The 13319-nt window shown below is 40.5% G+C and overlaps 1 protein-coding gene across 1 annotated transcript in view; it reads right to left on the bottom strand.

Moving 5' to 3' along the window:
- CAPS2 (calcyphosine 2) overlaps positions 1-13319 on the bottom strand; it is a 54427-nt gene that overhangs the window by 19943 nt on the left and 21165 nt on the right. The window contains exons 9-14 of the mRNA XM_074942031.1: positions 12520-12587; positions 8484-8603; positions 5724-5798; positions 4821-4916; positions 4618-4711; positions 3354-3469 (exon numbers count right to left, since the gene is read on the bottom strand). Of these exons, the coding sequence (XP_074798132.1) occupies positions 3354-3469; positions 4618-4711; positions 4821-4916; positions 5724-5798; positions 8484-8603; positions 12520-12587 (569 nt within the window). The remainder of the gene's footprint in view (positions 1-3353; positions 3470-4617; positions 4712-4820; positions 4917-5723; positions 5799-8483; positions 8604-12519; positions 12588-13319) is intronic.

Raw genomic sequence — 13319 nt, 5'->3', positions numbered from 1 at the left:
CCGAAGTATCCATGGGGCTCTTGGCAATGGAGGTGGGATCGCCACCGAGGATAGCATTCAGCTCCTTATAGAACCGCCAGATCTTAGGTGACACACCTGAGCAATGGTTTGCCTCCCTTGCCTTATGGTATGCCTGCCTCAGCTCCTTTATCTTCACTCTGCACTGCAGTGTGTCCCCATCATAGCCATTTTCACACAATCCTCAAGAAATTTGCCCGTAGATATCCCAATTCCTGCAGCTCAGGCACAGCTGGGACTGCACAGCTGGGACTCTCCCCATATACTGATCAGATCCAACAGCTCTGCAGTGGTCCAAGCAGGAGAGCATTTGCTGTGATAACCCGCCATGGTCACCTGGGAATGTGTGATGAGACCTCTCCACGCCGAGCAAACAGGAAATGGAATTTCAAAAATTCCTGGGGCTTTTAAGGGGGAGGGGAGGACGGTCATTTATCTGGCTGCAGGGCAGTGGAGTTCAAATTGCTGACCAGAGCGGTCAGGATGGGCATTGTGGGACATCTCCTGGAGGCCAATTAAAGCGATGAAATGAAGCGTGGTGTCTACACTTGCACTTTCTCGACAAAAATGTGGACCGAAAGATGTAAATCTCTTGTGGAGGTGGCTGTATTTTGTCACCAAAACCGGGCATTCTCCCCAGCAAAAGTTGCCTCGCAGTGTGTACTCACTCACTGTTTGGGTTGACAAACGGCACTTTTGGTGACAAAACATGGTAGTGTAGACAAGGCCTCACCGTTTTGGGCAGAAGTCAAGGCCCTACATACCTATCCAACAAAAAAGCCCCCATGCCCTGGCAGTATGAGGGTCAGTGACTTATGGCAGCGGGGTATATCTCCCCTAAAAAACTGCCTATAGCGCCTCTTGGTCTTGGCTTAATGCTTGCACTCTGCTGCCACAGTGGGAGAGACAGGGAAGCCATTTAAGAGGTGTTGTACCAGAAGCTAGGGGGGGTTAAAGCCTCAATACTCCAGTAATTCCTCACCTCAGAAAAGGGAAAAAAAGAAACTGAAATGAAGTAACTACTGCACAAAAATCATATAAAATTTAAAGTTATAAAACAAAATGGTTGAGAGAAACTGAACCACCAACTTGCGTTGCCACTTGAGGCAGAAAATTCAGTGGCCTGAGCTGAAGGGCAAGACTCAGTCCTGAAGTCTTCAGGACAACACTAGACCATTTCTGAATTCCGAAGGTGGGAAGTATTACTATTAGTGATGAATGAGGAGAGAAGCTGTGCAGCAGAAAGAATATATTCATGAGGGGCAAAATGCCTTACATGAATTATCAACAGTTAAACTCTTGTCCTCCATTTTGTGAAAACCTTGCCATAATTAGAAGGGAAAAATAGCTGTAAATATCATATTGATATATATTACTGGACACTACAATATGCAGATAAGTTATAAATTTTAGGGGCCTGCTTCTCATTTATGGCATGGCCCCTTTACACCATGGCAGTGCAATGGGGCCATAAAGTGTGTATTACTGTAATTGAAAACAGGTTTTATATAGCTAGGCATTTCGATAGACAACATGAAATTTGTAGCAATAGTCAATTAAGTTGTTCTAATAAAGTCTTTAGATACCCAATGACTGTCTTCATTGTGGCATCATTATTGCTTTTATAGGACAGGATGATTTAAATCTTTAAATATATATTATAGGCTAACATTGACTCCTCACCATAATTTGAGTCAACAAATTCCATGAAAGTACATCTTAAAATCACTTAATAGAATTAGAATGGTTCAGACCACACAGTAATGGAATCAATCTTCAAACAAAATTATTTGTAGCAAGAACTACTGTATTGACAATGAAATCCAGAAACCCAAAGGAAGTAATTAAATGTACATGACAGTTTACTTTTGCAGAGAGATTCAGCTGAGAGTCTGATTTACAAAATAATGTACATTCAATGATTACCCATTCATCTAGCTGTTACAAAGGTGACATAAGTTTTTTAAAAGTTCCCTTATTTTAATGCATGAAACAAGTGAATTTATCAAAGCCTATTTTGAAAGAATAAATGTAGGAATTCCCCTTCAAGAGAGGTTTTCCACTGTAGAAATATACTATATCACATTTCCGTCCTGGATTTCACTGGGCATAGGGAAGAGAGGAAACAAATAGAGAAAGGAGGAGTCCTACCACACATCCACAGCCCACCCTCCTGCAGCAGCACCTCCTTGGGATGAGGAAATGCTGCTGCCCAGGCAGCTGAATCTCCTTTCTGTGGGGAAGGGGAAAGATCCATGTACAAAGTTTCTCTTAGGGACAAAACCAGGCCCTACGTTCTTAGTGAAATGCATTAAGACTACTCACATTTTATTATGAAAAAGTTACAGATGTTTATTCAAGTTATCTTCTAAACCAGAAAAGTCACTCGCTCATTAGGTACACTCCAAAGTCAGTGACTCAGTGGCAAAAAGAATAAAATCCTCTAAGTGATATTCTTAGTCATTCTTTGCCACATTCAGCCATGCTGGTGAAGTCAGCGAAGGGCCAAATCTAGCCATAATAGTCAAACCTTTATTAGTCTGCATTGACTAAGATGACAAGGACTAGAGATTATCAGAGGGGTAGCCGTGTTAGTCTGGATCTGTAAAAGCGGCAAAGAGTCCTGTGGCACCTTATAGATTAACAGATGTATTGGAGCATAAGCTTTCGTGGGTGAATAACCACTTCGTCGGATGCAAGGACTAGAGAGAGATCACATGGTTACATTCTCTGGCTTTCAGGTTTCTCAACTTGGCACTGTAAGAGGTGTCTTATCGTTAGGGAAGTGCACCAGTTACAACTTATTCCAGGGACTGGCAACCTTTGGCACGCGACCCACCAGGGTAAGCCCCCTGGCGGGCCGGGCTGCTTTGTTTACCTGCCACATCTGCGGGTTCGGCCGATTGCAGCTCCCACTGGTCCCAGTTCGCCACTCCAGGCCAATGGGAGCTGCAGGAAGCGGTGTGGGCCGAGGGATGTGCTCCAAGCAGAAGGTTTATTCTTTCAAATTAAGTAATCTAAGATGTTACCATCAGAAAGGTTTTAATATGATTTCTATCTAGATAGTTTGTCTTTAAGTTCAGCACCAAAATGCAGAGAATAAGACCTTTAAGGAATGTTAATCTTTTATTTTACAACAGTTAAAGGCTCCTTTGTACATTACTTCAAAACCATTCATTCAGATGTCTAGTTCTTCCTAATAAGAGCCTAAATGCAGAAACTTTTAGAAGAGTCAATAAATTGTATTTGTTTAAAGCTTGTATATAAATTCTTCATTTGGGAAGATATTTGCAAAAAAGGAAAACTAATCAGAAAAGCTAGTCTTTTGCACTTACTTTAGAATGTCCATTGCAGCTTCATCAATATTTGTGACACGAAGGGTAAGTATTGGGTTCTGTTTAATACTTTCTGGAAGGCTAAGATTGCAACTCAGAAAAGTCAGGTTAGCACCCTGTATGTGATAACAAATGAATGATATATAAGCAAGTTGTATATTCTATAAGACATACTATACCGGACATTCATGAAGAACTAAAAGTTTTAAAATTTTAAAAGGAAAAAATGCTATTTTAGGACGCAATTAGAATATGGCACATTTATAGTTCAGTACTGAAAACACAAAACATGAGATTTTAAAAGTTAGAGAATCAGTAAGTCAAATTCTATGCTAGCAGCTGTACTTATATGGAATGAACATGAATTCCCATCAGAATCTGCATATCTGCCACATACCTAATGATCTAACTCACAACTTTGTTCTACTTGGCCATCAGGGCCCTCTCCCCTTTCACAGTTACGCACTTTTGTAACAACAATATGTTTACAAACCCCTTCCCAGCTGCGGCTTTGTGCCCGCTGGTGGAAAAAAAGTAGAACACGCAGCCTGTTTTGAGACTACCACTGACATCTCTAGTATTTGGCAGAGAGTGAGTGCTTTTATATAGAACAATGGTCCACACTAGAGCTGGGCAGGAAAGGGTTTTCCCATCCTCTAAAAATCTAAGATTTCAATGCATTTGCTGTTTCACAATACGAAAAAACAAAAACCTTTCACAATTTTGGCAAAAAAAAAAAAAAAAAGAGCATCCACCGCAGAATAGTAGCCCATTGGTTAGAGCTCTCATCTGGGATATGCGAAACCCCGGTTCAAGCCCCTGCTCTGCCTGATTTGGAGCAGAGACCTAAACCTGAGTCTCCCACATCACAGCTGAGTGCCCTAACCATTGGGCTATTGGCTATTCTGGGGGTCGATCTCGCTGAACATTCCATCCTAACCTGAGAAATAAGTTTCAAATAAACTTTCATTGAAATTGACATGTTTCCACAAAAAGTTTTGGTTGTGACAAATTGGCATTTTCCAACAAAAAATGAGTTAGTCGAAAATTCCTGACCACCTCTAGTGCAGACTCCTTAAGACTTAGGGCCTCAACCAAAGCAAGCTGAAGTTAGTGGAAAGACTTCCACTGACTGCAGCATACTTTGGATCAGTCGCTTGAATGCTAGATTAGAGTCCTTGCTTCAGGCCAGAATTCAAACAACCCAAGTGGCATTTCCAAATCATCAGCAGAGTTGATATATTTTCAACAGAAAAATACTTACAACATAAAAGTCACTAAGATCATATTGTTGTCCTTTTCTTTGTCCATGCTGATGACTATAAACTCCTTTCTGAATGAAAGGTAGGGCATTTGTTCTGTGAGATGATTTAAAATAAGTTTAAATAATTAAACTTGAAAGTAAATTCTTCTGGATATATTCTGGAGAATTTTTTCTTGAGAATTTTTAACATTTATTTAACCTACCTATTTTTTCCAAATTGTCGATATTCATATACAGTAAGAGATGTGTCATACACAAAAAAGAATCCAATCAGCTCTCTGCAAGCATCACGCCCATTCCTACAATGGTAATTGAAAAGCAGCATTAGAATTTTGTGTTTAACGTAATCTATTTCAAACTGAAATGGGATGACTATATCACTATTTTGAAATATACATCTTCAGCAGCAGTTCAATGGCAAATGCCCTACAATATTATTATAATCATTATTTTAAGATTATTACTGGTTTTGATTGCTTTAGCTTAATTTGAAATATTGTTCAATCTAGCGTGTGGTTCCAGTATCTAAGTTCAATTTTAGGCTATTTGTCTAAAATGCCTTCCATAATCAGGAGTGCAGCACATGCAGACAGCGTTTTCACAACTCAACCGACAGATTACATGTATTAGGACCAGCTACGTTCATCATGATCTCTGAAACAAATGGCTGAATGCTCAGCTGCATCCTGAAAGCACTGGCTGCAGCAAAAGACATCTGAAAGGAGTCCTTTATATAACCCCGATTCTTGGGTCAAATGAGCCTCAGGGCTGTTCTAAACTATGTCAGCATATAACAGCCCCTTAAGAAAATTAAAACTACACATATCTGTGTAATGTACAATAGAGCCCTGCATGGGACTATTTTTAATCTCGCTCCCACCCACTCCTGCTATTATAGCAGCGGGTTCTGTGGGACCTGCGAGATCCTAGTCTCGCTGCAAGTCTCTACACGTCTCTATACTAGACCCATGCAGGGCTCTAATGTACATATTATAAGCACATACTTCTCAACAGATGTGTAATGTATTGCAATTATTCCAATATGCAAAAGAAAATAATTTGTTACTCACAGATTTAAAAAGGAGTTCCATGACATTTATGATTACCTTGATAGAATTCTGCCATCAAAGCGTAACTTATTAGAAAGCACATTTTCAGTTAATGCTGATCTGGTCCTTATTCTGTTAAAAGAATTCAAGACATTTATCAACAGATATATTCCAAAAATGTAAAATTTTGCATTAAATATCAACCATTTCTAGAACTACCAATAAACCTGGATTGTGGTAACCTAGTTATGAGTTGATCCAGGTTACCCTTCCCAGTTGAGAAGATGAAAGAAGTTTTTTTCATAAAGCAGATGAAAAAGCTGGAATTCAGGGAGAGCAAGTTTGGATATCTTTGGGGTCAATGTTACTGTCACGGGGTGCTCCACTCAATGCAGATCTGGCGCCTCCTCCTGGTTAGCTGGTGATTAGCTCTGGAGGACAAAGCCACAGCCCACAGTTTGCACGCTGTCACTCTGACTCTGGTCTGCAGCTCCTCTCGTTCCAGGACCCACAGCACCTCCTTTGTGACTTAGCCCTCCAGCTAGATCACTCAGCATTCCCTATTCCGAGATACAGTCCATCAGCAGTCTTCTCATTCACTGCCTCAGTTCTATGCCACACACTCAGCAGCTGGAAGGGGAACCTGGGTCTGCCCTCTTCTCCGGTTTCAGTCCAGGGACCATTAGCTCAGCAGTTCTGGGCTCCCTCTCTCTGGCCTCACTGCTCCTGGACTGCTTCCTACACCCTGGTTCCCCTTCTTTCTCTGGGTGTACCAGCTCAAAAGCTTCCTCCTTCTTCCCAGAAAGAGGCTGCTGCCTGTCTTCCTGAAGCCTTGCCCAGCAGCTCCCAAGCATTCCTCCTCCTTCCCAGGGAGTGACTGCCCTTTCTCAGCAGCTGTCATCTGTAGCCCCCTACCTGGCTTTACAGGCCCCGCCTGTTCCTGCACAAGTGGGCCTGCTTGCAATTACTTAGTTCTCTGCACCCTGGCTCCTCCTCCAGATGCAGCCTGGGCAGTTAACTGGCCACCTTAACCCCAGTCAGACCTACATGGGGTGGACATCCCATCACAGTTATTTAGATGTGCTAAGAAGAGTTACAAATCTGTTGACTCTTTTTCCTCATTTTCCTTGGCTCTCTCTTGAGGAAAACCAATGCTGGAAAAGCAATACTCAGAAAAATAGTCCCTTAAGAACTTAACAAACCTTCTACTTTATCTCAACACTGAAGTGGCATTCAATACTGGAGCTGAATGTGGATTTACAATGCTGGATTTCAGGATATGCAAGTGTAAGACTGAAGAGCCCCTGGGGAATGGCTTAACACTCAGCCTCTGAACCAGAAAGGGTGACTTAATCAGTCCTTACTATTGAACTGCTCTTCAGCATGGAAATCATTTGGCTGCTGATTCCTGACTCAGAACAACTTCAGAACCTCTCTATATAGTTAGGAACTTATTTGGTTCTCATCACCATAGTAGCAGAATGTCCAGTCAACATCAGTTTCAATTTCTCTAGATCAATTTTACTCAAGTAGAGGCATACCCTGTGGGGAGCACAGAGACTTTCCGAGGGGGGCTGGAGCAAAACTTTAAAATTGTTCCCCAAATCACAGCTTTCATTTTTTTTTAAAAGAAAGTAAGTCTCTTACAATTATATTGAGTACTTGAATGCAACTGGTGCAGAAATATCTGCCTACATTTGCAGAGAGCCTAAAACAACAGCTCTGCAATGTGGACTGCCCCATCCATTTCAATTGGTGTTAACTCAGATAGCAGTGACAATATTTTAAATGTCAACTGTTTCACTGGTCATCAAAACATGTAAGAATAGAGAGGAACTATGTAAATCAGCACTTCCTGAAGTGCTGAAGTGTGTTGGGTGTAGGGGAGAGGGGACACACAAAGATGTGTAAGTTAAGAGGTGCCATGGATTGTTAAAAGTCTGCACAGTTGCCTGGGAGGACGAGAGGGCAGCTGCCCAGCTTTTAAAAGCTTTGGGAACTCTGCTCTAGAAGATCTGTACTGTGGGACAATACCCACATAAGTTTAAGATGGTTCTTCCACATTCTACATGTGCTTTTGGTAAATCTTTACACTCAAAGAATCATCAGGAAAATAACATTCCCCAAGGCAGAAAAAGCACATTTATCTGTGACAGCCACAGTGCCACTGCAGGAAGGCATGGCTTGAAACTGTTGGATTAGCCATAGTAATGGATAAAATACATAAAATGGCATGAGGAAGGCTTAATGGAGGCCTAAAACCAAAACCAACTAAAGAGACCCAAAAAGAAAAAAAACCTGTCAAAGTGTAGCAATAACTAATACTAAATATCATACCTCCAAGACTACATATATAAGTAAAAATCCCAACCTTTCCATGAAGCGGGGCTGATGGGGCTAGCATTGAGCTCCTGCTTACTTCCTACAGCAGTCAGAACTAAATGAAAAGTTGGAGCTGTGCACCCTTTTGAGCACGAGGACACATGTAAGATGTGTGTGAAACACAGACACTGCTATCTAGAAAGTTCCAACCTGTTTTATCCCAGGCATACAAAGTACCCATAATGAAGATCATACAGGCAGTACTCAAAGAACTCACTGATCTTGTTTTTGCACCTCTAAAACTGGATGGAACAAACTTTACTACACTCTGCAAAAGAAAAAAGAGAAAGAAAACAAAACAGACGAAGCACAAAAAGTTTCAGCCTGAAAGGAATAGGTTTTGCTAAAGTTACGACTGGTTGAAATTAGGGCTATAAGCCTGTAGCTCAAAAAAATCCCAAACCACCACCACAAAAAAAACAAAAAAACCCTTACTTTGTTTCATGTAATGTTCTTTTTCTAAAGCGTAATGGTGCTGTCCCAAGATCTGCAAAGGTCCGATCTCTCTGGTAAGTACCGATATTTGTACTTTGCTCTGGATCACTTATTACAGCCCTCACCAAAAAAAGGAAACAAAAAACATTACTCTATGGCAGAGGTTCTCAAACTCAGGGGCACCTCTCCCGGGTGTGTGTACACAGAATGTATTCTGGGGGGCATGAGAAGGTTGGGGGGGGGGGGAGGAGCTACTGAGCACATTTTACCCACAGTAATTAATAGTTAGCAAAGCTGATTTCCTCCAGACGTATCAGGTTCTCAGGTGGTGCTGTGCATTTGACTCTAGATGGTTCTGTGTATTTTGACAGATTTCTGTTAAATTTGCATAGTATTATACAAAATCATTGCCATCTGTACATTAATCTGTTTGCTACAACACGGTGTGCACATTTAATTGTAAGCATCGACCACAATCACAGTTTTGCTTTTGCTCTTATTACAATGGATCACTGGCTCTGTTTGACTAAATACCTTACTGTTTTCAAGTGTTTAGTGAGAGTTGCATGTTGATTATTTTTTTATCTGTGTATGTGTTTGGGCGGGGGAGGGGGCTGTAAACTACTACAGACACAAAGAAGTGGGGCGCAATCAAATAAGTTTGAGAACCATTGCTCTATGGTAAATATAAATTTGTAGGTTTCAGAGTAGCAGCCATGTTAGTCTGTATCCGCAAAAAGAAAAGGAGTACTTGTGGCACCTTAGAGACTAACAAATTTATTTGAACATAAGCTTTCGTGAGCTACAGCTCACTTCATCGGATGCATTCAGTAGAAAATACAGTGGCGAGATTTATATACACAGAGAATATGAAACAATGGGTGTTACCATACACACTGTAAGGAGAGTGATCAGGTAAGGCGAGCTATTACCAGCAGGAGAGCTGGGGGGGGGGGGGAGGGACAGGACACCTTTTGTAGCGATAATCAAGGTGGGTCTTCCAACAGTTGACAAGAACATCTGAGGAACAGAGGGGGGATAAACATGGGGAAATAGTTTTACTTGGTGTAATGACCCATCCACTCCCAATCTTTATTCAAGCCCAAGTTAATTGTATCCAGTTTGCAAATTAATTCCAATTCAGCAGTCTCTCGTTGGAGTCTGTTTTTGAAGTTTTTTTGTTGAAGAATTGACACTTTCAGGTCTGTAATCGAGTGACCAAAGAGATTGAAGTGTTCTCCAACTGGTTTTTGAATGTTATAATTCTTGACATCCGATTTGTATCCATTTATTCTTTTACGTAGAGACTGTCCAGTTTGATCATATATCACATTGGTAGATGTGCAGGTGAACGAGCCTCTGATAGTGTGGCTGATGTGATTAGACCCTATGATGACAGGTTTCAGAGTAACAGCCGTGTTAGTCTGTATTCGCAAAAAGAAAAGGAGTACTTGTGGCACCTTAGAGACTAACCAATTTATTTGAGCATGAGCTTTCGTGAGCTACAGCTCACTTCATCGGATGCATCGGACCCTATGATGGTGTCCCCTGAATAGATATGTGGGCACAGTTGGCAACGGGCTTTGTTGCAAGGATAGGTTCCTGGGTTAGTGGTTCTGTTGTGTGGTTGCTGGTGAATATTTGCTTCAGGTTGGGGGCCTGTCTGTAGGCAAGGACTGGCATGTCTCCCAAGATCTGTGAGAGTGATGAGTCGTCCTTCAGGATAGGTTGTAGATCCTTGATGACCTAAAAGTGGCAATTCTTCAAGAAAAAAAACTTCAAAACAGACTCCAACGAGACACTGCTGAATTGGAATTAAATTTGCAAACTGGATACAATTAACTTAGGCTTGAGTAAAGACTGGGAGTGGATAGGTCATTACACAAAGTAAAACTATTTCCCCATGTTTATTCCTCCCCCCGCCGCTGTTCCTCAGACGTTCTTGTCAACTGTTGGAAATGGCCCACCTTGATTATCACTACAAGAGGTTCCACCCCCGACACCTCCCCGCTCTCCTGCTGGTAATAGCTCACCTTACCTGATCACTCTCCTTACAGTGTGTATGGTAACACCCATTATTTCATGTTCTCTGTGTATATAAATTTCCCCACTGTATTTTCCACTGCATGCATCCGACGAAGTGAGCTGTAGCTCTCGAAAGCTTATGCTCAAATAAATTTGTTAGTCTCTAAGGTGCCACAAGTCCTCCTTTTCTTTTTATAAATTTATAGATCACTTTTGTTCTAACTCTTGTAAATGCTAGGGTAATATAATCATACTTCACAGGCTGGCATTATTTGTGCATACCTAAGATATATTAAGGAAAATAAGCCTAATAATCAGTTACTTCAAGCACAAAGAAATGCAAGAATGGTCCATTAGTGCACATCTTATTGTGTTTCATCACATATACTTTTAAATAAGAAAAAAAAATTAGAATGTATTTTGCAATCTGAAGCAGCACAAAGTTATTTTCATTCCCTCTGTCCCCTGCAAAGGCTCTATCACTTTCCTCTGGTTCTTTCCAGAGACAGTCAGTGCTGTTACTTATACCGCTGGGTGAGGGTCACCAAACAAAAGCACAAGACCCTTCCTCCTTCAAGGCACTGCAATGATGTCTAAAGTGCTCCAAAGACCTGCCAACTCATGGGTGTTAACTGCCTAGTTGTGGGACATTGGCCAACTCAATCTTTCAGAGCCAACTCTGTAAAACTGGAACAATATTGTCTTACTTCAAAGGAGTGTTGTGCTGATTAATTCATTACTGTTTTAAAAATTTGAGATTCTCAGAAGAAAGGCACTAAAGAAGTATAATGTATTACAAAAGGCACCAATATATTTTGCAGAAAAGCATGCAATTAGCTCTCAAGAGTGTACTGTAAAACACTTAAAATTAGGTTTCAGAGTAGAGACTGTCCGGTTTGGCCAATGTACATGTCAAAGGGGCATTGCTGGCACATGATGGCATATATCACATTGGATCTACCAAGCCACACCAATCCACATCTACCAATGTGATATATGCCATCATGTGCCAGCAATGCCCCTTTGCCATGTACATTGGCCAAACCGCACAGTCTCTACGCAAAAGAATAAATGGACACAAATCTGACAGGAATCATAATATTCAAAAACCAGTAGGAGAACACTTCAATCTCTCTGGTCACTCAATAACAGACCTAAAAGTGGCAACTCTTCAACAAAAAAAACTTCAAAAACAAACAGACTCCAACATGAAGCTGCAGAACTGGAATAAATTTGCAAACTGGATACCATCAGATTAGGCCTGAACAGAGACTGGGAGTGGTTGGGTCATTACAAAACCTCAACTTAATTTCCCCAATCCTAATTTCTCCCTACTGTTACTCACACTTTCACATGCATCCGATGAAATGGGCTGTAGCCCACGAAAGCTTATGGTTTAATAAATTGGTTAGTCTCTGAGGTGCCACAAGTACTCCTGTTCTTTTTGTGGATACAGACTAACACGGCTGCTACTCTGAAACCTGTCACAACTTCTTGTCAACTGTCTGTAATGGGCCACACTCTTACCACTTCAAATGTTATTTTTCCTCCCTTGGTATCCTGCTGGTAATTGATTTAACTCATTAGACTGACCTCACACTTGGTAAAGCAACCCTCCAACCTTTCATGTATTTATACCTGCTCCTGTATTTCACTCCATGCATCCAAAGAAATGGGTTCTAGCCCACAAAAGCTTACGCCCAAATAAATCTGTTAGTCTCTAAGGTGCCACAAGGACTCCTTGTTGTTTTTACTTAAAATTAGGGTGCAAGTGTTAATAAATTTTAATTCTTCTGAGAGATACTTACATCATACTTACGGCATTTAAAATTAGAAGGCTGATCATTTTCATCCCATAAGTATTACAAAAAAATTAAAGAATTTAAAGAATGTTCACAAATTTTAAAAAAATAAAACAAAACAATACTTCCTTCACAAGGTAGGGCACACTTTCAGATAGTTGATTCTTCTACAGTGTTAACTTGTAATTATACTTTGTATATTTTCTTACCTAGATAACTGATCCACCATCACTTGCTCTACTACAGTTTGCTTTCTCCTCTCTGCAGCTACATCCTCCTGAAATGAAAAACCCATTAAGAGCCTATGAGATACAATAAAGTATTGTAATAAGATAAGATGATTTTCAGAGGGTGCAGTTAAGCAATATGGAATTTTCAAATGTGTCATTTCACTCTCTTACCTTATCTTTTTTTTAAAATCAAGAAAATTATACGGTGAATGAGGTTCAGTTAAATTAGATCCACATAATGCATTCTGATACAGTTAAACTGTTTACATATGCACTAGCTCTGTGTAATTTTATTGTCTACACATAAAAGAGAACTCTAACATAACTTTCAGTGTATTATTTAAGTGGAACAAAGCATAAGAGAAACTTCCCTCCCTATCCAATGTATCACAGGAATCAGTGCAGATACAAATTATGATTTCAAGCAATGAAGATTTACCTCTACCAATTTGATTTTGTGTTGTGAAAGATTCTTTTATGATTGTCCACTCAATTGTGTATTTGAAAGCAGGTCAGCTATGTGCTGGAATATTCTCCTCATCGGATATATGACAACCGGAAGAGTCTTACAGGATTCACCCTATTCATTGGACAGATTATCTCAACTATTCTTCCTTGCTGGTAGTGGGTTTTACTCTCTGGCAAAATCCTATCATTTAAAATATATCAGATTTCTGAACTTCTCTACTGAATTTAGGTTTTCCCTTATTTACATAGTTTGTTTTCTTGGGAAGTCAAAGACATTGTACACTGTTTTTTTTATGTAAGCTCCCAACCCA

Source organism: Natator depressus, chromosome 1 (genome assembly GCF_965152275.1).
Source record: "Natator depressus isolate rNatDep1 chromosome 1, rNatDep2.hap1, whole genome shotgun sequence".
NCBI classification, from domain to species: Eukaryota; Metazoa; Chordata; order Testudines; family Cheloniidae; genus Natator; species Natator depressus.
This window is presented reverse-complemented; position numbering and strand designations above follow the sequence as displayed.